General features: G+C 47.4%; 1 protein-coding gene across 1 annotated transcript in view; it reads left to right on the top strand.

Moving 5' to 3' along the window:
* The window catches only part of LOC139374582 (slit homolog 2 protein-like), a 220167-nt gene that overhangs the window by 8048 nt on the left and 188770 nt on the right, over positions 1-23349 (top strand). The window contains exon 3 of the mRNA XM_071115587.1: positions 8041-8112. Within this exon, the coding sequence (XP_070971688.1) occupies positions 8041-8112 (72 nt within the window). The remainder of the gene's footprint in view (positions 1-8040; positions 8113-23349) is intronic.

The raw sequence follows: 23349 nt of genomic DNA, 5'->3' as shown, positions 1-23349 counted from the left end.
TCCACAGACTGCAGGTTTAAGGCTGTCTGGCCATGCTAGCTCACTGTGGATGGATGGTGTAGTGGGACAGGCAGGGAGATCCTGCCTTATAGACTGCAGGTTTAAGGCTGTCTGGCCGTGCTAGCTCACTGTGGATGGATGGTGTAGTGGGACAGGCAGGGAGCTCCTGCCTTATAGACTGCAGGTTTAAGGCTGTCTGGCCGTGCTAGCTCACTGTGGATGGATGGTGTAGTGGGACAGGCAGGGAGCTCCTGCCTTATAGACTGCAGGTTTAAGGCTGTCTGGCCGTGCTAGCTCACTGTGGATGGATGGTGTAGTGGGACAGGCAGGGAGATCCTGCCTTATAGACTGCAGGTTTAAGGCTGTCTGGCCGTGCTAGCTCACTGTGGATGGATGGTGTAGTGGGACAGGCAGGGAGCTCCTGCCTTATAGACTGCAGGTTTAAGGCTGTCTGGCCATGCTAGCTCACTGTGGATGGATGGTGTAGTGGGACAGGCAGGGAGATCTTGTTCCATAGACTGCAGGTTTCATCCCATCTCTGGACACTTGATTAGAGGTTTTTATTGTTGAAAATAGTGGGCGGTGTTGCCCGTAGTGGGCGGTGTTGACCGTAGTGGGCGGTGTTGACCGTAGTGGGCGGTGTGGTGCTGCCCGTAGTGGACGGTGTTGCCCGTAGTGGACGGTGTTGCCCGTAGTGGACGGTGTTGCCGGTAGTGGACGGTGTTGCCCGTAGTGGGCGGTGTTGACCGAATTGGACGGTGTTGCCGGTAGTGGGCGGTGTTGACCGTAGTGGGCGGTGTTGCCGGTAGTGGGCGGTGTTGACCGTAGTGGGCGGTGTTGACCGTAGTGGGCGGTGTGGTGTTGCCCGTAGTGGGCGGTGTTGCCCGTAGTGGACGGTGTTGCCCGTAGTGGACGGTGTTGCCGGTAGTGGACGGTGTTGCCCGTAGTGGGCGGTGTTGCCCGTAGTGGGCGGTGTTGCCCGTAGTGGGCGGTGCTGCCCGTAGTGGGCGGTGCTGCCCGTAGTGGACGGTGTTGCCCGTAGTGGGCGATGTTGCCCGTAGTGGGCGGTGTTGCCCATAGTGGGCGGTGTTGCCCGTAGTGGACGGTGCGGTGTTGCCCGTAGTGGGCGGTGTTGCCTGTAGTGGACGGTGTTGCCCGTAGTGGGCGGTGTTGCCCGTAGTGGACGGTGCGGTGTTGCCCGTAGTGGCCAATGTTGCCCGTAGTGGGCGGTGTTGCCCGTAGTGGACGGTGTTGCCCGTAGTGGACGGTGTTGCCCGTAGTGGGCGGTGTTGCCCGTAGTGGACGGTGTTGCCCGTAGTGGGCGGTGTTGCCCGTAGTGGGCGGTGTTGCCCGTAGTGGGCGGTGTTGCCCGTAGTGGACGGTGCGGTGTTGCCCGTAGTGGACGGTGTTGCCCGTAGTGGACGGTGTTGCCCGTAGTGGGCGGTGTTGCCCGTAGTGGGCGGTGTTGCCCGTAGTGGACGGTGTTGCCGGTAGTGGACGGTGTTGCCCGTAGTGGGCGGTGTTGCCCGTAGTGGGCGGTGTTGCCCGTAGTGGGCTGTGCTGCCCGTAGTGGGCGGTGTTGACCGTAGTGGGCGGTGTTGCCCGTAGTGGGCGGTGTTGCCCGTAGTGGACGGTGTTGCCCGTAGTGGACGGTGTTGCCCGTAGTGGGCGGTGTTGCCCGTAGTGGACGGTGTTGCCCGTAGTGGGCGGTGTTGACCGTAGTGGGCGGTGTTGACCGTAGTGGGCGGTGTTGACCGTAGTGGGCGGTGTTGACCGTAGTGGGCGGTGTTGCCCGTAGTGGGCGGTGTTGACCGAGTCTCCCGACGTCCTGGAGATCAACAAAAACGTCAAATTCCGACTTGAACCTGGAGTGATCTCTCTGAGCCTCTCCAGTAGCTGAATAAAGTCTACAAAGTAAACTGTGTCTGACTCCAGGTCTGTGTCTGACTCCAGGTCTGTGTCTGACTCCAGGTCTGTGTCTGACTACAGGTCTGTGTCTGACTACAGGTCTGACTCCAGGTCTGTGTCTGACTACAGGTCTGTGTCTGACTACAGGTCTGACTCCAGGTTTTTTCTGACTCCAGGTCTGTGTCTGACTCCAGGTCTGTGTCTGACTCCAGGTCTGTGTCTGACTCCAGGTCTGTGTCTGAATCCAGGTCTGACCCCAGGTCTGTGTCTGACTCCAGGTCTGTGTCTGACTCCAGGTCTGACTCCAGGTCTGTGTCTGACTCCAGGTCTGTGTCTGACTCCAGGTCTGACTCCAGGTCTGACTCCAGGTCTGTGTCTGACTCCAGGTCTGACTCCAGGTCTGTGTCTGACTACAGGTCTGTGTCTGACTCCAGGTCTGTGTCTGACTCCAGGTTTGACTCCAGGTCTGTGTCTGACTCCAGGTCTGACTCCAGGTCTGTATCTGACTCCATGTCTGTGTCTGACTCCAGGTCTGACTCCAGGTCTGTATCTGACTCCAGGTCTGACTCCAGGTCTGTGACTGACTCCAGGTCTGTGTCTGACTCCAGGTCTGTGTCTGACTCCAGATTTGACTCCAGGTCTGTGTCTGACTCCAGGTCTGTGTCTGACTCCAGGTCTGTGTCTGACTCCAGGTCTGTATCTGACTCCAGGTCTGTATCTGACTCCAGGTTTGACTACAGGTCTGTATCTGACTCCAGGTTTGACTCCAGGTCTGTGTCTGACTCCAGGTCTGTGTCTGACTCCAGGTCTGTGTCTGACTCCAGGTCTGTATCTGACTCCAGGTCTGTGTCTGACTCCAGGTCTGTGTCTGACTACAGGTCTGTGTCTGACTACAGGTCTGACTCCAGGTCTGTGTCTGACTCCAGGTCTGTGTCTGACTCCAGGTCTGTGTCTGACTACAGGTCTGTGTCTGACTACAGGTCTGACTCCAGGTTTGTGTCTGACTCCAGGTCTGTGTCTGACTCCAGGTCTGTGTCTGACTCCAGGTCTGTGTCTGACTCCAGGTCTGACCCCAGGTCTGTGTCTGACTCCAGGTCTGTGTCTGACTCCAGGTCTGACTCCAGGTCTGTGTCTGACTCCAGGTCTGTGTCTGACTCCAGGTCTGACTCCAGGTCTGACTCCAGGTCTGTGTCTGACTCCAGGTCTGACTCCAGGTCTGTGTCTGACTACAGGTCTGTGTCTGACTCCAGGTCTGTGTCTGACTCCAGGTTTGACTCCAGGTCTGTGTCTGACTCCAGGTCTGACTCCAGGTCTGTATCTGACTCCATGTCTGTGTCTGACTCCAGGTCTGACTCCAGGTCTGTATCTGACTCCAGGTCTGACTCCAGGTCTGTGTCTGACTCCAGGTCTGTGTCTGACTCCAGGTCTGTGTCTGACTCCAGATTTGACTCCAGGTCTGTGTCTGACTCCAGGTCTGTGTCTGACTCCAGGTCTGTGTCTGACTCCAGGTCTGTATCTGACTCCAGGTCTGTATCTGACTCCAGGTTTGACTACAGGTCTGTATCTGACTCCAGGTTTGACTCCAGGTCTGTGTCTGACTCCAGGTCTGTGTCTGACTCCAGGTCTGTGTCTGACTCCAGGTCTGTATCTGACTCCAGGTCTGTATCTGACTCCAGGTTTGACTCCAGGTCTGTGTCTGACTCCAGGTCTGTATCTGACTCCAGGTCTGTATCTGACTCCAGGTTTGACTACAGGTCTGTATCTGACTCCAGGTTTGACTCCAGGTCTGTGTCTGACTCCAGGTCTGTGTCTGACTCCAGGTCTGTGTCTGACTCCAGGTCTGTATCTGACTCCAGGTCTGTATCTGACTCCAGGTTTGACTCCAGATCTGACTTCAGGTGGCTGAGCGTGGACATACCAAACATCTCATGTTGTGGGGGGTGCTTTGCTGCAAGAGGGACTGGTGCACTTCACAAAATAGATGGCATCATGAGGCAGGGAAAGTATGTGGATTTATTGAAGCAACATCTCAAGACATCAGTCAGGAAGTTAAAGCTTGGTCACAAATGGGTCTTCCAAATGGACAATGACCCCAAGCATGCTTCCAAAGTTGTGGTAAAATGCCTTAAGGACAACAAAGTCAAGGTATTGGAGTGGCCATCACAAAGCCCTGACCTCAATCCTATATAATATTTGTGGGCAGAACTGAAAAGTGTGTGTGTGAGCAAGGAGGCCTACAAACCTGACTCAGTTACACCAGCTCTGCCAGGAGGAATGGGCCAAAATTCACCCAACTTATTGTGGGAAGCTTGTGGATGGCTACCTGAAACGTTTGACCCAAGTTAAACAATTTAAAGGCAATGCTACCAAATACTAATTGAGTGCATGTAAACTTCTGACCCACTGGGAATGTGATGAAAGAAATAAAAGCTGAAATAAATAATTCTCTCTACTATTATTCTGACATTTCACATTTTTAAAATAAAGTGGTGATCCTAACTGACAGGGAATTTTTTACAAAGATTGAATGTCAGGAAATGTGAAAAATGTAGTTTAAATGTATTTGGCTAAGGTGAACTTCTGACTTCAAATGTCTGTCTGTCTGTCTGTCTGTCTGTCTGTCTGTCTGTCTGTCTCTGCGTCTGTCTGTCTGTCTGTCTGTCTGTCTGTCATGTAGCCTAATGAAGGCTGCTGTCTGTCCCTCTCTCTCTGTGTGTGTGTGTGTGTGTGTGTGTGTGTGTGTGTGTGTGTGTGTGTGTGTGTGTGTGTGTGTGTGTGTGTGTGTGTGTGTGTGTGTGTGTGTGTGTGTGTGTGACCGTGTGTGTCCATGGCCTGTCCCTCTCTCTGTGTGTGTGTGTTACCGTGTCTCCATGGCCTGTCCCTCTCTCTGTGTGTGTGTGTGTGTGTGTGTGTGACCGTGTGTGTCCATGGCCTGTCCCTCTCTCTGTGTGTGTGTGTGTGACCGTGTGTCTCCATGGCCTGGCAGGCAGGCAGCAGCTGTTATAGTAGTGTATCTGTATCTGTGTCTGTTGCTGCCTCTCCTCAGTGTTAATCTACATGGGAAGTGTCAGGCTGGGGGAGTTATTTTAACCAGCCGGCCCCAGGGACATGTGTTACCCTCATTAAAACCACACAGGAAGTGATAGAGAGCGACAGGACCGAAAGACGGCACTCGGTACATGTAAACCGCGGAGCGAGGAATGCAGTTCAGAGAAGGAAAGAGAGAGGGAGAGAGTCTTGTAGAAACAGGTTTCCTACCTTGTATGTTTTCAGGTTTAGGATTTCTCCTTTTGCTGTTTGGTGTGGGGGGGAGGGGATATCTGTGTGTGTGTGTGTGTGTGTGTGTGGTGTTGGGTGTTGCTCGACTGTTTATAGTGAATGGCAGTGTGGGGTAGGAATTTCTCACATACCTCTAAGAGATTATGTCCTTAAAGTGTGTGTGTGTGTGTGTGTGTGTGTGTGTGTGTGTGTGTGTGTGTGTGTGTGTGTGTGTGTGTGTGTGTGTGTGTGTGTGTGTGTGTGTGTGTGTGTGTGTGTGTGACTTGTCCTATCAACACACTGAAGTAGGCTCTTGTCAATTCTATCCAATTTCAATTTCAGAAGCTTTATTGTCATGGGAACCATATGTTTACCATTCCATTCAATTCCATTCAATTCATTTCCATTCAATTCAATTCCATTCAATTCATTTCCATTCAATTCCATTCAATTCATTTCCATTCAATTCAATTCCATTCAATTCATTTACATTCAATTCCATTCAATTCATTTCCATTCAATTCAATTCCATTCAATTCCATTCAATTCCATTCAATTCATTTCCATTCAATTCATTTCCATTCAATTCATTTCCATTCAATTCATTTCCATTCAATTCAATTCCATTCAATTCAATTCCATTCAATTCATTTCCATTCAATTCATTTCCATTCAATTCAATTACATTCAATTCCATTCAATTCAATTCCATTCAATTCATTTCCATTCAATTCATTTCCATTCAATTCAATTCCATTCAATTCCATTCAATTCAATTCCATTCAATTCATTTCCATTCAATTCATTTCCATTCAATTCAATTCCATTCAATTCCATTCAATTCAATTCCATTCAATTCATTTCCATTCAATTCATTTCCATTCAATTCATTTCCATTCAATTCAATTCCATTCAATTCAATTCCATTCAATTAATTTCCATTCAATTCATTTCCATTCAATTCAATTCCATTCAATTCCATTCAATTCAATTCCATTCAATTCATTTCCATTCAATTTATTTCCATTCAATTCATTTCCATTCAATTCAATTCCATTCAATTCAATTCCATTCAATTCATTTCCATTCAATTCATTTCCATTCAATTCATTTCCATTCAATTCATTTCCATTCAATTTAATTCAACTCTATTCAATTCAATTTAAGGGCCTTTATTGTATGTTTACGTTGCCAAAGCTAGTGAAATAGATCATAAACAAAAAGTAATAAAATAAAGTGAAATAAACAATTAAAAAATGAACAGTAAAACATTACACTCACAGAAAGTTCAAAAATAAATGAAGACAAAATGTCATATTATGTCTATAAACGGTGTTGTAACGATGTGTAAATGTCATATAGTGTCTATATGCGGTGTTGTAACGATGTGTAAATGTCATATAGTGTCTATATGCGGTGTTGTAACGATGTGTAAATGTCATATAGTGTCTATATGCGGTGTTGTAACGATGTGTAAATGTCATATAGTGTCTATATGCGGTGTTGTAACGATGTGTAAATGTCATATAGTGTCTATATGCAGTGTTGTAACGATGTGTAAATGTCATTATGTCTATAAACAGTGTTGTAATGATGTGTAAATGTCATATTATGTCTATAAACAGTGTTGTAATGATGTGTAAATGTCATATTATGTCTATAAACAGTGTTGTAACGATGTGTAAATAGGTAAGTGTTCTTTTCGTCCCAACCTGGACTCGAACCAGGGACCCTCTGCAACACATCGAGAACCGCCTGCCTCGAAGCGTCGTTACCCATCGCTCCGCAAGAGCAGCGCGGGGAAACAAGGAAGTGACGTCACCGATTTGAAACGTTAACAAGGAAGTGGCGTCACCGATTGGAAACGTTGTTAACAAGGAAGTGACGTCACCGATTGGAAACGCTGTTAACGAGGAAGTGACGTCACCGATTGGAAACGTTGTTAACAAGGAAGTGATGTCACCGATTGGAAACGATGTAAACAAGGAAGTGACGTCACCGATTTGAAACGTTAACAAGGAAGTGACATCACCGATTTGAAAGCGTTGTTAATAAGGAAGTGATGTCACCGATTGGAAACGTTGTTAACAAGGAAGTGATGTCACCGATTGGAAACGTTGTTAACAAGGAAGTGACGTCACCGATTGGAAACGTTGTTAACGCGCACCACCGCTAACTAGCTAGCCATTTCACACCGGTTACATAGGCGTAAATATGGGTTGTATTTACAATGGTGTTTGTTCTTCACTGGTTGCCCTTTTCTCGTGGCAACAGGTCACAAATCTTGCTGCTGTGATGTCACACTGTGGAATTTCACCCAGTAGATATGAGAGTTTATCAAAATTGGATTTGTTTTCGAATTCTTGGTGGATCTGTGTAATCTGAGGGAAATATGTCTCTCTAATATGGTCATACATTGGGCAGGAGGTTAGGAAGTGCAGCTCAGTTTCCACCTCATTTTGTGGGCAGTGAGCACATAGCCTGTCTTTTCTTGAGAGCCATGGCGGCCTTTCTCAATAGCAAGGATATGCTCACTGAGTCTGTACATAGTCAAAGCTTTCCTTAATTTTGGGTCAGTCACAGTGGTCAGGTATTCTGCCGCTGTGTACTCCCTGTTTAGGGCTAAATAGCATTCTAGTTTGCTCTGTTTTTTTGTTAATACTTTCCAATGTGTCAAGTAATTATCTTTTTGTTTTCTCATGATTTGGTTGGGTCTAATTGTGTTGCTCTCTCTCCTCCTCTTCCCTCCCACATATCTCCCATCTCTCCCCCCTCCTCTCCCCGTCTCTCCCCCCTCCTCTCCTGTCTCTCTCCCCCCTCCTCTCCCCGTCTCTCCCTCCCCCCTCCTCTCCCCGTCTCTCCCTCCCCCCACAGTCAGTTGATGGAGAATAAGATCAGTCTGATAGAGAGAGGAGCCTTCCAGGACCTGAAGGAGCTCGAGAGACTGTGAGTCAAAACACGGTCGCCATTTTACCCTCCGTACACCTTCTGTACAGACACACACACACCACACCACACCACACCACCCCATCACACCACACCCCACCACACACCCCACCACACACCACAACACACCACAACACAACACACCCCACCACACACCACCAAAACACAACACCACCACACCACACCACACCACCAAAACACAACACCACCACACCACACCACCAAAACACAACACCACCACACCACACCACACCACCAAAACACAACACAAACACAACACCAACACCACACCACCCCATCACACCACACCCCACAACACACCACCACACACCACAACACACCACAACACAACACACCCCATCACACCACACCACACACCACCAAAACACAACACAACACCACCACACCACACCACACCACCAAAACACAACACCACCACACCACCAAAACACAACACCAACACCACACCACCCCATCACACCACACCCCACCACACACCCCACCACACACCCCACCACACACCACAACACACCACAACACAACACACCCCATCACACCACACCACACACCATCACACCACACCACACACCACCAACACACCACACCACCAAAACAAACACACACCACACAACACCACACCCCACCACACCCCACCACACCAACACACCACCACACCAACACACCACACCAACACACCCCACCACACTCCCCACCACACACACTCCCCACCACACCCCATCACACCCCAACACACACACTCCCCACCACACACACACCCCACCACACCCCATCACACCACACCCCACCCCACCACACACTCCCCACACCCCACCACACACACTCCCCACACCCCATCACACCCCACCACACACACTCCCCATCACACACACACCCCACCACACCACACCCCACCACACACACACTCCCCACACCCCACCACACCACACCCCACCACACACCCCACCACACCACACCCCACCACACACACTCCCCACACCACACCCCACCACACACACTCCCCACACCCCACCACACCCCATCACACCCCACCACACACACTCCCCACACCCCACCACACACACTCCCCACCACACCACCAAAACACACCCCACCACACACACTCCTCACACCCCACCATACCCCATCACACCCCACCACACACACTCCCCACACCCCACCACACCCCATCACACCCCACGACACAAACTCCCCACACCCCACCACACCCCATCACACCCCACCACACACACTCCCCACACCCCACCACACCCCATCACACCAAAACACAACACCACCACACCACACCACACCACCAAAACACAACACCACCACACCACACCACCAAAACACAACACCACAACACCACACCACACCACCAAAACACAACACCACCACACCACACCACACCACCAAAACACAACACCACCACACCACACACCCAAAACACAACACCACCACACCACACCACACCACCAAAACACAACACCACCACACCACACCACACCACCAAAACACAACACCACCACACCACACCACACCACCAAAACACAACACCACCACCAAAACACAACACCAACACCACACACCCCACCACACACCCCACCACACACTCCACCACACACCCCACCACACCACACCACCCCATCACACCACACCCCACCACACACCCCACCACACACCCCACCACACACCACCAAAACAAACACACACCACACCACACCACACCAACACACCACCACACCAACACACCACACCAACACACCCCACCACACACCCCACCACACTCCCCACCACACACACTCCCCACCACACCCCATCACACCCCAACACACACACTCCCCACCACACACACTCCCCACCACACCCCACCACACCCCAACACACACACTCCCCACCACACACACACCCCACCACACCCCATCACACCCCAACACACACACTCCCCACCACACACACACCCCACACCCCACCACTCCCCACCACACCACCAAAACACACCCCATCACACCACACCCCACCACACACCCCATCACACCACACCACACCCCACCACACACTCCCCACACCCCACCACACCCCACCACACATACTCCCCACACCCCATCACACCCCACCACACACACTCCCCATCACACACACACCCCACCACACACACACTCCCCACACCCCACCACACCTCACCACACCCCAACACACACACTCCCCACCACACACACAACCCACCACACCACACCCCACCACACACACACTCCCCACACCCCACCACACCACACCCCACCACACACCCCACCACACCACACCTCACCACACACACTCCCCACATCACACCCCACCACACACACTCCCACCACATCACCAAAACACACCCCACCACACACACTCCCCACACCCCACCACACCCCATCACACCCCACCACACACACTCCCCACACCCCACCACACACACTCCCCACCACACCACAAAAACACACCCCACCACACACACTCCTCACACCCCACCACACCCCATCACACCCCACCACACCCCATCACACCCCACCACACACACTCCCCACACCCCACCACACACACTCCCCACACCCCACCACACCCCATCACACCAAAACACAACACCACCACACCACACCACACCACCAAAACACAACACCACCACACCACACCCCACCACACACACTCCCCACACCCCACCACACCCCACCACACACACTCCCCATCACACACACACCCCACCACACCCCACCACACCACACCACACACCCCATCACACCACACCACACCCCACCACACACTCCCCACACCCCACCACACCCCACCACACACACTCCCCATCACACACACACCCCACCACACCCCACCACACACAGTCCCCACACCCCACCACACCTCACCACACCCCAACACACACACTCCCCACACCCCACCACACCCCATCACACCCCACCACACACACTCCCCACACCCCACCACACCCCATCACACCACTCCCCACCACACCTCACCACACCCCAACACACACACTCCCCACCACACACACTCCCCACCACACACACAACCCACCACACCACACCCCACCACACACACACTCCCCACACCCCACCACACCACACCCCACAACACACACAACCCACCCCATCACACCCCACCACACACACTCCCCACACCCCATCACACACACTCCCCACACCCCATCACACCCCACCACACACACTCCCCACCACACCCCATCACACCCCAACACACACACTCCCCACCACACACACACCCCACCACACCCCATCACACCCCACCACACACACTCCCCACCACACCCCATCACACCCCAACACACACACACCCCACCACACCCCATCACACACACACCCCACACCCCACCACTCCCCACCACACACACTCCCCACACCCCACCACTCCCCACCACACACACACCCCACACCCCACCACTCCCCACCACACACACTCCCCATCACACACACACCCCACCACACACCCCATCACACCACACCCCATCACACCACACCCCACCACACCCCACCACACACACTCCCCACACCCCATCACACCCCACCACACCACACCCCATCACACACACTCCCCACCACACACACAACCCACCACACCACACCCCACCACACACACACTCCCCACACCTCACCACACACACTCCCCACACCCCACCACACCACACCCCACCACACACACTCCCCATCACACACACACCCCACCACACCACACCCCACCACACACACACTCCCCACACACTCCCCACACCCCACCACACCCCATCACACCCCACCACACACACTCCCCACACCCCATCACACCACACCCCACCACACCACACCCCACCACACACACACTCCCCGCACCCCACCACACCACACCCCACCACACACACTCCCCACACCACACCCCACCACACACACTCCCCACACCCCACCACACCCCATCACACCCCACCACACACACTCCCCACACCCCACCACACCCCATCACACCCCACCACACCCCACCACACACACTCCCCACACCCCATCACACCCCATCACACCCCACCACACACACTCCCCACACCCCATCACACACACTCCCCACACCCCATCACACCCCACCACACCCCATCACACCCCACCACACACACTCCCCACACTCCACCACACCCCATCACACCCCACCACACACACTCCCCACACCCCACCACACACACTCCCCACACCCCACCACACACACTCCCCACACTCCACCACACCCCATTACACCCCACCACACACACTCCCCACACCTCATCACACCCCACCACACACACTCCCCACACCCCACCACACACACTCCCCACCACACACACTCCCCACACCCCATCACACCCCACCACACACCACGACACACACACCCCACCACACCACACCCCATCACACCCCACCCCACACCCCACCCCCACCCCACCACACCACACACATCGAGAACAGTGTTATATGGACAGACAGTGACAGTATTAGAGGCTGAATGGGGGGGTATTTGGCGTCAGGCCCTCTGGGTAGTTATGGCGTAATTAAGCCTGGTGTGTGTGTGTGTGTGTGTGTCTCAGGGGAAAGGGGACTGGAGACATGTCCATTGTGCTCACTGTCAACTCTGTTTGATGTGTGTGTGTGTGTGTGTGTGTGTGTGTGTGTGTGTGTGTGTGTGACAGCCAGAACTGAGGAAACCAGATCCAGACTCTTAAAGAATGTCCATCACACCCTCAACCACACTCAGACAGACAGGTTAGACAGACAGACAGGTTAGACAGACAGACAGGTTAGACAGACAGACAGGTTAGACAGACAGACAGGTTAGACAGAACGACTGTCTCTCTCTCTGACCTGTAACTAACAATCTGTCAGGACATCAGTGTTCCATCAGCGTTCCATCAGCGTTCCATCAGTGTTCCATCAGTGTTCCATCAGTGTTCCATCAGCGTTCCATCAGTGTAACTAACAATCTGTCAGGACATCAGTGTTCCATCAGTGTTCCATCAGCATAACTAACACTCTGTCAGGACATCAGTGTTCCATCAGTGTAACTAACACTCTGTCAGGACATCAGTGTTCCATCAGCGTAACTAACACTCTGTCAGGACATCAGTGTTCCATCAGTGTAACTAACAATCTGTCAGGACATCAGTGTTCCATCAGTGTTTCATCAGCGTAACTAACACTCTGTCAGGACATCAGTGTTCCATCAGTGTAACTAACACTCTGTCAGGACATCAGCGTTCCATCAGTGTAACTAACACTCTGTCACGACATCAGCGTTCCATCAGCGTAACTAACACTCTGTCAGGACATCAGTGTTCCATCAGTGTAACTAACACTCTGTCAGGACATCAGCGTTCCATCAGTGTTCCATCAGTGTTCCATCAGCGTTCCATCAGTGTAACTAACACTCTGTCAGGACATCAGCGTTCCATCAGCGTTCCATCAGTGTAACTAACAATCTGTCAGGACATCAGTGTTCCATCAGTGTAACTAACAATCTGTCAGGACATCAGCGTTCCATCAGTGTAACTAACACTCTGTCAGGACATCAGTGTTCCATCAGTGTAACTAACACTCTGTCAGGACATCAGTGTTTCATCAGTGTTCCATCAGGGTTCCATCAGCTTTCCATCAGTGTAACTAACACTCTGTCAGGACATCAGCGTTCCATCAGTGTTCCATCAGTGTTCCATCAGCGTTCCATCAGTGTAACTAAAAATCTGTCAGGACATCAGTGTTCCATCAGTGTTCCATCAGCGTTCCATCAGCGTAACTAACACTCTGTCAGGACATCAGTGTTCCATCAGTGTAACTAACACTCTGTCAGGACATCAGTGTTTCATCAGTGTTCCATCAGGGTTCCATCAGCTTTCCATCAGTGTAACTAACACTCTGTCAGGACATCAGCGTTCCATCAGTGTTCCATCAGTGTTCCATCAGCGTTCCATCAGTGTAACTAAAAATCTGTCAGGACATCAGTGTTCCATCAGTGTTCCATCAGCGTTCCATCAGCGTAACTAACACTCTGTCAGGACATCAGCGTTCCATCAGCGTTCCATCAGTGTTCCATCAGCGTTCCATCAGTGTAACTAAAAATCTGTCAGGACATCAGCGTTCCATCAGCGTTCCATCAGTGTAACTAACAATCTGTCAGGACATCAGCGTTCCATCAGCGTTCCATCAGTGTAACTAACAATCTGTCAGGACATCAGCGTTCCATCAGCGTTCCATCAGTGTAACTAACAATCTGTCAGGACATCAGCGTTCCATCAGCGTTCCATCAGTGTAACTAACACTCTGTCAGGACATCAGCGTTCCATCAGTGTTCCATCAGTGTAACTAAACACTCTGTCAGGACATCAGTGTTCCATCAGTGTTCCATCAGCGGTAGCTTCCTGACCACAACAAGCCGTTGTGTAGCAGAGGGTGATGTGATGTGGAGTTGTTTCCAACTGTAGATTTTGGTGCTTGCTTGGCATGTTCACTCCCACAATGCAAGAGTCAGCCCTGAAAGACCCCCCGCCGCGGGGGCACAATGACCTGTCTCTGGCCTGGGGGGGCCGTGGGGGCTCTATCAAAGGAACACAACCTCCAGGGATAAGGGGCCCTACTGGGCCGCGATGCCCATAGGAGAGGGCTCTAAGCGGGCCTGACGGATCCACACTGACTGCCCCCCGTGGAGGGGAGAAACAGTCCTCTCTCTGCCTCAAGACGGGTCGTCCAGGCAGGGCAGGGCTGGGTCAGGAGTCCTGCAGGGTGGAGGGGAGAGGCATGTCCACACAGAGACATGGTCACTCACACACACTACTGACCTGTCACTTTCTGTCTGTATCTCTCTCTGTCTCTCTCTGTCTCTGTCTCTGTCTCTCTCTATCTCTCTCTCTCTGTCTCTCTCTCTCTCTCTCTCTCTCTCTCTGTCTCTCTCTCTCTCTGTCTCTCTCTCAATTTCAATTCAAATCAAGGGCTTTATTGGCATGGGAAACATGTGTTAACATTGCCAAAGCAAGTGAGGTAGATAATATATAAAGTGAAATAAACAATAAAAATGAACAGTAAACATTACACATACAGAAGTTTCAAAACAATAAAGACATTACAAATGTCATATTATATATATATATAAAGTGTTTTAACAATGTACAAATGGTTAAAGGACACAAGATAAAATAAATAAGCATAAATATGGGTTGTATTTACAATGGTGTTTGTTCTTCACTGGTTGCCCTTTTCTCGTGGCAACAGGTCACAAATCTTGCTGCTGTGATGTCACACTGTGGTATTTCACCCAGTAGATATGGGAGTTTATCAAAATTGGATTTGTTTTCTAATTCTTTGTGGGTCTGTGTCATCTGAGGGAAATATGTCTCTCTAATATGGTCATACATTGGGCAGGAGGTTAGGAAGTGCAGCTTAGTTTCCACCTCATTTTTTCTGGCTGTCTGTCTCTCTGTCTCTGTCTGTCTGTCTCTCTGTCTCTCTGTCTGTCTTTCTCTGTCTGTCTGTCTCTCTGTCTCTCTGTCTGTCTCTCTCTGTCTGTCTGTCTCTCTGTCTCTCTGTCTGTCTCTCTCTGTCTGTCTCGGTCTCCTCTCTCCCTCTCTCCTTCTCTGTCTCTCTCTGTCTCTGTCTCGGTCTCCTCTCTCCCGCTCTCCTTCTCTGTCTCTGTCTGTCTCGGTCTCCTCTCTCCCGCTCTCCTTCTCTGTCTCTGTCTGTCTCTGTCTCGGTCTCCTCTCTCCCGCTCTCCTTCTCTGTCTCTCTGTCTGTCTCTCTCTGTCTCTGTCTCGGTCTCCTCTCTCTCCCTGGCTCTCTCTGTCTGTCTCGGTCTCCTCTCTCCCTCTCTCCTTCTCTCTCTGTCTCTGTCTCGGTCTCCTCTCTCTCCCTGGCTCTCTCTGTCTGTCTCGGTCTCCTCTCTCCCTCTCTCCTTCTCTCTCTGTCTCTGTCTCGGTCTCCTCTCTCCCTCTCTCCTTCTCTGTCTCTCTCTGTCTGTCTCGGTCTCCTCTCTCCCTCTCTCCTTCTCTCTCTGTCTCTGTCTCGGTCTCCTCTCTCCCTCTCTCCTTCTCTGTCTCTCTCTGTCTGTCTCGGTCTCCTCTCTCCCTCTCTCCTTCTCTCTCTGTCTCTGTCTCGGTCTCCTCTCTCCCTCTCTCCTTCTCTCTCTGTCTCTGTCTCGGTCTCCTCTCTCCCTCTCTCCTTCTCTCTCTGTCTCTGTCTCGGTCTCCTCTCTCCCTCCCTCCTTCTCTCTCTGTCTCTGTCTCGGTCTCCTCTCTCCCTCTCTCCTTCTCTCTCTGTCTCTGTCTCGGTCTCCTCTCTCCCTCCCTCCTTCTCTGTCTCTGTCTCTGTCTCGGTCTCCTCTCTCCCTCTCTCCTTCTCTCTCTGTCTCTGTCTCGGTCTCCTCTCTCCCTCTCTCCTTCTCTCTCTGTCTCTGTCTCGGTCTCCTCTCTCCCTCTCTCCTTCTCTGTCTGTCTCTGTCTCGGTCTCCTCTCTCCCTCTCTCCTTCTCTCTCTGTCTCTGTCTCGGTCTCCTCTCTCCCTCTCTCCTTCTCTGTCTCTCTCTGTCTCTGTCTCGGTCTCCTCTCTCCCTCCATCCTTCTCTCTGTCCTTTTCTCTCTTTCTCTCTATTGCTCTGAGTGGAGGAAAGTGGTTTATTTTATCCCTCCAGGCTGAGGTAATAGAGGTAGAAAGAGGGAGGGAGAGAGAGAGAGTGGTATAGTGTAAGGACAGAGGAAGAAGAGAGAACAGACCATCTGAAAATTTAAAAATCAAATCAAACTTTATTAGTCACATGTGCCGATTACAACAGGTTACAGTGAAATACTTAACTTACTTACAAGCCCTTAACCAACAATGCAGTTCAACAGGTGCTATGGAAATATTTGCCAAATTGTTATTTTTTATTTAACGAGGCAAGTCAGTTATGAACAAATTCTTGTTTACAATGACGGCCTACCGGGGAACAGTGGGTTAACTGGTCTAGGAACAGTGGGTTAACTGGTCTAGGAACAGTGGGTTAACTGGTCTAGGAACAGTGGGTTAACTGGTCTAGGAACAGTGGGTTAACTGGTCTAGGAACAGTGGGTTAACTGGTCTAGGAACAGTGGGTTAACTGGTCTAGGAACAGTGGGTTAACTGGTCTAGGAACAGTGGGTTAACTGGTCTAGGAACAGTGGGTTAAACTGGTCTAGGAACAGTGGGTTAACTGGTCTAGGAACAGTGGGTTAACTGGTCTAGGAACAGTGGGTTAACTGGTCTAGGAACAGTGGGTTAACTGGTCTAGGAACAGTGGGTTAACTGGTCTAGGAACAGTAGGGTTAACTGGTCTAGGAACAGTGGGTTTAACTGCCTTGTTCAGGGGGCGAAACGACAGATTTTTACCTTGTCAGCTCGGGATCTGTTAGTCTGTCAGAACATTACCCTGTCAGACCATTATCCTGTCAGACCATTACCCTGTCAGACCATTATCCTGTCAGACCATTACCCTGTTAGACCATTACCCTGTCAGACCATTACCCTGTTAGACCATTACCCTGACAGACCATTACCCTGTAGTCTGTCAGACCATTACCCTGTCAGACCATTACCCTGTCAGACCATTACCCTGTCAGACCATTACCCTGACCAGACCATTACCCTGTCAGACCATTACCCTGTCTGATAATTACCCTGTCAGATCATTACCCTGTCTTATAAAGAGACTGTCTGTCAGACCATTATCCTGTCAGACCATTACCCTGTCAGACCATTACCCTGCCTTATAAAGAGACTGTATGTTAGTCTGTCCGACCATTACCCTGTCAGACCATTACCCTGTCAGACCACTACCCTGTCTGACCATTACCCTGTCAGAACATTACCCTGTCTTATAAAGAGACTGTCTGTCAGACCATTATCCTGTTAGACCATTACCCTGCCTTATAAAGAGACTGTATGTTAGTCTGTCCGACCATTACCCTGTCAGACCATTACCCTGTCAGACCACTACCCTGTCTGACCATTACCCTGTCAGATCATTACCCTGTCTAATAAAGAGACTGTCTGTTAGTCCTGTCTGACCATTACCCTGTCAGACCATTATCCTGTCTGACCATTACCCCGTCAGACCATTACCCTGTCAGACCATTATCCTGTCTTTAAAAGAGACTGTCTGTTAGTCTGTCTGACCATTATCCTGTCTAATAAAGAGACTGTCTGTTAGTCTGTCAGACTGTTAGTCTGTCAGACCATTACCCTGTTAGACCATTACCCTGTTAGACCATGATCATGTTAGACCATTATCCTGTTAGACCTTTATCCTGTTAGACCATTACCATGTCAGACCATTATCCTGTTAGACCATTATCATGTTAGACCATTATCATGTTAGACCATTACCATGTCAGACCATTATCCTGTTAGACCATTATCATGTTAGACCATTATCGTGTTAGACCATTACCCTGTTAGACCATTATCATGTTGGACCATTGCCATGTCTGACCATTATCCTGTCAGACCATTACCCTGTCAAACTATTACCCTGTCAGACCATTACCCTGTCAGATCATTACCCTGTCAAACCATTACCCTGTCAGACCATTACCCTGTCAGACCATTATCCTGTCTTATAAAGAGACTGTCTGTTCGTCTGTCTGACCATTACCCTGTCTGACCATTACCCTGTCAAACCATTACTCTGTCAAACCATTACCCTGTCTTATAAAGAGACTATATGTGTTTCGACCAATAAGGACAGAGGGGGTGTTGTATATTGAACCAATAAGGACAGAGGGGTGTGGTATATTGAACCAATAAGGACAGGACAGTGTGGTATATTGAACCAACAAGGACAGAGGGTGTGGTATATTGAACCAATGAGGACAGAGGGGGTGTGGTATATTGAACCAATAAGAACAGGGGGGGGGGGGGGGGGTGTGGTATGTTGAACCAATAAGGACAGAGGGGGTGTGGTATATTGAATCAATAAGGACAGAGGGGGTGTGGTATATTGAACCAATAAGGACAGAGGGGGTGTGGTATATTGAACCAATAAGGACAGAGGGGGTGTGGTATATTGAATCAGTGTGACCAGAGGGGGTGTGGTGTATGGCCTATATACCACGGTCAATCGCTGTTTATGCACGACGCAACGCGGAGTGCCTTGATACAGCCCTTAGCCGTGGTATATTGACCCTATACCTGTTTATAAATATCTAGGACTTGAAGCGTCTACTCATCTACTATAATAAGTTAATGGAGTTTATAATGGAGTTCATAGTAGAGTTTAATAGAGTTTAATATAGTCGGTCTCTGAGGACTTGAAGCGTCTACTCATCTACTATAATAAGTTAATAGAGTTTATAATGGAGTTTATAATGGAGTTTATAATGGAGTTTAATATAGTCGGTCTCTGAGGACTTGAAGCGTCTACTCATCTACTATAATAAGTTAATAGAGTTTATAATGGAGTTTATAATGGAGTTTATAATGGAGTTTAATATAGTCGGTCTCTGAGGACTTGAAGCGTCTACTCATCTACTATAATAAGTTAATAGAGTTTATAATAAAGTATATAATGGAGTTTATAATGGAGTTTAATACAGTTTAATACAGTCGGTCTCTGAGGACTTGAAGCGTCTACTCATCTACTATAATAAGTTAATAGAGTTTATAATGGAGTTTATAATGGAGTTTATAATGGAGTTTAGAGTAGAGTTTAATATAGTCGGTCTCTGAAGACTTGAAGCGTCTACTCATCTACTATAATAAGTTAATAGAGTTTATAATAAAGTTTATAATGGAGTTCATAATGGAGTTTAATAGAGTTTAATATAGTCGGTCTCTGAGGACTTGAAGCGTCTACTCATGTACTATAATAAGTTAATAGAGTTTATAATAGAGTTTATAATAACATTTATAATGGAGTTTATAATAAAGTTTATAATGGAGTTTATAATGGAGTTTATAATGGAGTTTATAATAAAGTTTATAATGGAGTTTATAATGGAATTTAATGGAGTTTAATGGAGTTTAATAGAGTTTAATAGAGTTTAATAGAGTTTAATAGAGTTTAATAGAGTTGAATAGAGTTTAATAGAATTTAATAGAGTTTAATATAGTCGGTCTCTGAGGACTTGAAGCGTCTACTCATCTACTATAATAAGTTAATAGAGTTTATAATGGAGTTTATAATGGAGTTTATAATAAAGTTTATAGTAGAGTTTAATAGAGTTTAATAGAGTTTAATAGAGTTTAATGGAGTTTAATAGAGTTTAATAGAGTTGAATAGAGTTGAATAGAGTTTAATAGAATTTAATAGAGTTTAATATAGTCGGTCTCTGAGGACTTGAAGCGTCTACAGTTTATCTATTATAATAAGTTAATAGAGTTTATAATAGAATTTAGAGTTTATAATAGAGTTTATAATAGAGTTTATAATAGAGTTTATAGTAGATTTTATAATAGGGTTTATAATAGAGTTTATAGTAGAGTTTATAATAGAGTTTATAGTAGAGTTTATAATAGAGTTTATAATAGAGTTTATAATAGAGTTTATAGTAGAGTTTATAATAGAGTTTATAATAGAGTTTATAATAGAGTTTATAGTAGAGTTTATAATAGGGTTTATAATAGATTTTATAATAGAGTTTATAATAGATTTTATAATAGAGTTTAGAGTTTATAATATAGTTTATAATAGAGTTTAGAGTTTATAATAGAGTTTATAATAGAGTTTAGAGTTTATAATAGAGTTTAGAGTTTATAATAGAGTTTATAATAGAGTTTATAATAGAGTTTAGAGTTTATAATAGAGTTTATAATATAGTTTATAATAGAGTTTATAGTAGAGTTTAAATATAGTTTATAATAGAGTTTAGAGTTTATAATAAAGTTTATAATAGAGTTTATAATAGAGTTTATAATAGAGTTTATAATAGGGTTTATAATAGGGTTTATAATAGAGTTTATAATAGAGTTTAGAGTTTATAATAGAGTTTATAATAGAGTTTAGAGTTTATAATAGAGTTTAGAGTTTATAATAGAGTTTATAATAGAGTTTAGAGTTTATAATAGAGTTTATAATAGAGTTTATAAAATAGTTTATAATAGAGTTTAGAGTTTATAATAGAGTTTATAATAGAGTTTAGAGTTTATAATAGAGTTTATAATAGAGTTTATAATAGAGTTTATAATAGACTTGATAATAGAGTTTTTAATAGGGTTTAATACAGTCGGTCTCTGAGGACTTGAAGCGTCTACTCATCCACTATAATACGTTAATAGAGTTTATAATGGAGTTTCTAATTGAGTTTCTAATAGAGTTTAATATAGATTATAATAGTTTAATAGAGTTTCTAATAGAGTTTCTAATAGAGTTTTAATAGAGTTTATGATAGAGTATCTAATAGAGTTCATAAGAGTTTAATATAGATTATAATAGTTTAATAGAGTTTATAATAGTTTCTAATATAGTTTCTAATAGAGCTTCTAACAGGGTTTTAATGGAGTTTTAATGGAGTTTATTATGGAGTTTCTAATAGAGTTCATAAGAGTTTAATATAGATTATAATAGTTTAATAGAGTTTATAATAGTTTCTAATATAGTTTCTAATAGAGTTTCTAATGGAGTTTTAATGGAGTTTATGATAGAGTTTCTAATAGAGTTCATAAGAGTTTAATATAGATTATAATAGTTTAATAGAGTTTATAATAGTTTCTAATATAATTTCTAACAGAGCTTCTAACGGGGTTTTAATGGAGTTTTAATGGAGTTTATGATAGAGTTTCTAATAGAGTTTCTAATAGAGTTTAATACAGTCGGTCTCTGAGGACTTGAAGCGTCTCCAGTTCATGTCAGTTCATCCTCGTGTCTAAAAACTGTCTGAGGCTTGACAGACCATTACCCTGTCAGACCATTATCCTGTCAGATCATTACCCTGTCTGACCATTACCCTGTCAGACCATTATCCTGTCAGACCATTATCCTGTCAGACCATTATCCTGTCTGACCATTACCCTGTCAGACCATTATCCTGTCAGACCACTACCCTCTCAGACCATTACCCTGTCAGACCATTACCCTGTTAGACCACTACCCTCTCAGACCATTACCCTGTGTGTGTGTGTGTGTGTGTGTGCGTGTGTGTGTGTGTGTGCGTGTGTGTGTGTGTGTGTGTGTGAGTTCTTGCTGGTCTCTCTTGCATTTAGTCACACTCTTGTCCCCCCCTCTCTTCCTCTCTCCCCCGTCTCTCTCGCTTTCTCTCTCTGTCTCTCTCTCTCTCTCTCTCTCTCTCTCTCTCTCCCCTGTCTCTCTCGCTTTCTCTCCCCTGTCTCTCTCGCTTTCTCTCTCTCTCTCTCCCTCTGTCTCTCTCTCTCCTCTCTCTCTCTCGCTTTCTCTCTCTCTCTCTCCCTCTGTCTCTCTCTCTCTCCCTCTGTCTCTCTGTCTCTCTCTCTCTCCCTCTGTCTCTCTGTCTCTCTCTCCCTGTCTCTCTCTCTCTCAATTCAAGGGCTTTATTGGCATGGGAAACATGTGTTAACATTGCCAATGCAAGTGAGTTAGATAATATACAGAAGTGAAATAAACAATAAAAATTAACAGTAAACATTACATATACTGAAATTTCAAAACAATAAAGACATTACAAATGTCATATTATATACAGTGTTTTAACAATGTACAAATGGTTAAAGGACACAAGATAAAATAAATAAGCATAAATATGGGTTGTATTTACAATGGTGTTTGTTCTTCACTGGTTGCCCTTTTCTCGTGGCAACAGGTCACAAATCTTGCTGCTGTGATGGTACACTGTGAAATTTCACCCAGTAGATATGGGAGTTTATCAAAATTGGATTTGTTTTCTAATTCTTTGTGGATCTGTGTCATCTGAGGGAAATATGTGTCTCTAATATGGTCATGCATTGGGCAGGAGGTTAGGAAGTGCAGCTCAGTTTCCACCTCATTTTGTGGGCAGTGAGCACATAGCCTGTCTTCTCTTGAGAGCCATGTCTGCCTACGGCGGCCTTTCTCAATAGCAAGGCTATGCTCACTGAGTCTGTACATAGTCAAAGCTTTCCTTAATTTTGGGTCAGTCACAGTGGTCAGGTATTCTGCCGCTGTGTACTCTCTGTTTAGGGCCAAATAGCATTCTAGTTTGCTCTGTTTTTTTGTTAATTCTTTCCAATGTGTCAAGTAATTATCTTTTTGTTTTCTCATGATTTGGTTGGGTCTAATTGTGCTGCTGTCCTGGGGCTCTGTA

The sequence above is a fragment of the Oncorhynchus clarkii genome, chromosome 19 (genome assembly GCF_045791955.1).
Source record: "Oncorhynchus clarkii lewisi isolate Uvic-CL-2024 chromosome 19, UVic_Ocla_1.0, whole genome shotgun sequence".
Lineage (NCBI taxonomy): Eukaryota > Metazoa > Chordata > Actinopteri > Salmoniformes > Salmonidae > Oncorhynchus > Oncorhynchus clarkii.
The sequence above is the reverse complement of the archived record's forward strand: the minus strand, read 5'-3'. Positions and strand labels throughout refer to the sequence as shown.